The sequence below is a fragment of the Corvus brachyrhynchos genome, unplaced genomic scaffold (assembly GCF_000691975.1).
Source record: "Corvus brachyrhynchos isolate BGI_N302 unplaced genomic scaffold, ASM69197v1 scaffold193, whole genome shotgun sequence".
NCBI classification, from domain to species: Eukaryota; Metazoa; Chordata; class Aves; order Passeriformes; family Corvidae; genus Corvus; species Corvus brachyrhynchos.
Window position 1 is genome coordinate 805,829 of NW_008237087.1, and position 712 is coordinate 806,540.

General features: G+C 62.2%; 1 protein-coding gene across 1 annotated transcript in view; it reads left to right on the forward strand.

The window, feature by feature from the left end:
• Positions 1-183, forward strand: part of LOC103611933 (probable E3 ubiquitin-protein ligase DTX3) — a 10,578-nt gene extending 10,395 nt beyond the window's left edge. Inside the window, exon 10 of the mRNA XM_017728688.1 lies at positions 150-183. Within this exon, the coding sequence (XP_017584177.1) occupies positions 150-183 (34 nt within the window). The remainder of the gene's footprint in view (positions 1-149) is intronic.
• Positions 184-712: the final 529 nt, after the last annotated feature.

Here is a 712-nt window from a genome sequence, read left to right on the forward strand (position 1 = left end):
CTGCCCCGGCCCAGGAGCAGCCCCTGCCCTCGGCCCTGTTAAACCTCGGGAGATCCCCACAGGGCCCTGCTCCAGCTTGTCCCGGTCCCTCGGGATGGCCCCGTCCTTCAGGGGTGTCCCTGACCCTCAGCTCGGTGTCACCTGTGCAGGTCCCTCGGTCCCTCTGATGAGGATTTTCGGTAACGCTGGTCCCAGTGTGGAGCCCCAAGGGCACCACTGGTCACCGATGTCCATCGGGACTCTGAGCCACTGCCCATGACCCTCTGGTTGTGATTTTCCAGCCAGTTCTGGATCCACCGAACGGTCCAGCCATGGAATCCGTGCCCCCAGCCTGGATGTGGGGAATCGTGCCAAAGGTTTCACAGGAATCCCGATAAATGGAATCCGTGTCCCTTCCCGTGTCCTGATGGGGTCACTCCCTCGGAGGCCACTGGGCAGGACTCGGCCTTGGTGAGGCCGAGCTGGGGTTCCCGAATCCCCTCCCCGTTCCCGCTGTGCCTCACAGAACCTTCCCAGGGGGATCCATCCGAGGCCCGGGGGGTGGCAGTGCCGTTCCCAGGGTCCTCCTTTCCATCTTTCCAAAAATGGGGACAATGTTTCCCTTTTTCGGTCAACTGAAACTTCACCTGCTGGCCAGGAGTCCCCGACTTCATCAGGGGATGGGGGGCTATAGGGGATACGAGGGCTACAGAGGGGGCTATAGGGGCTATGG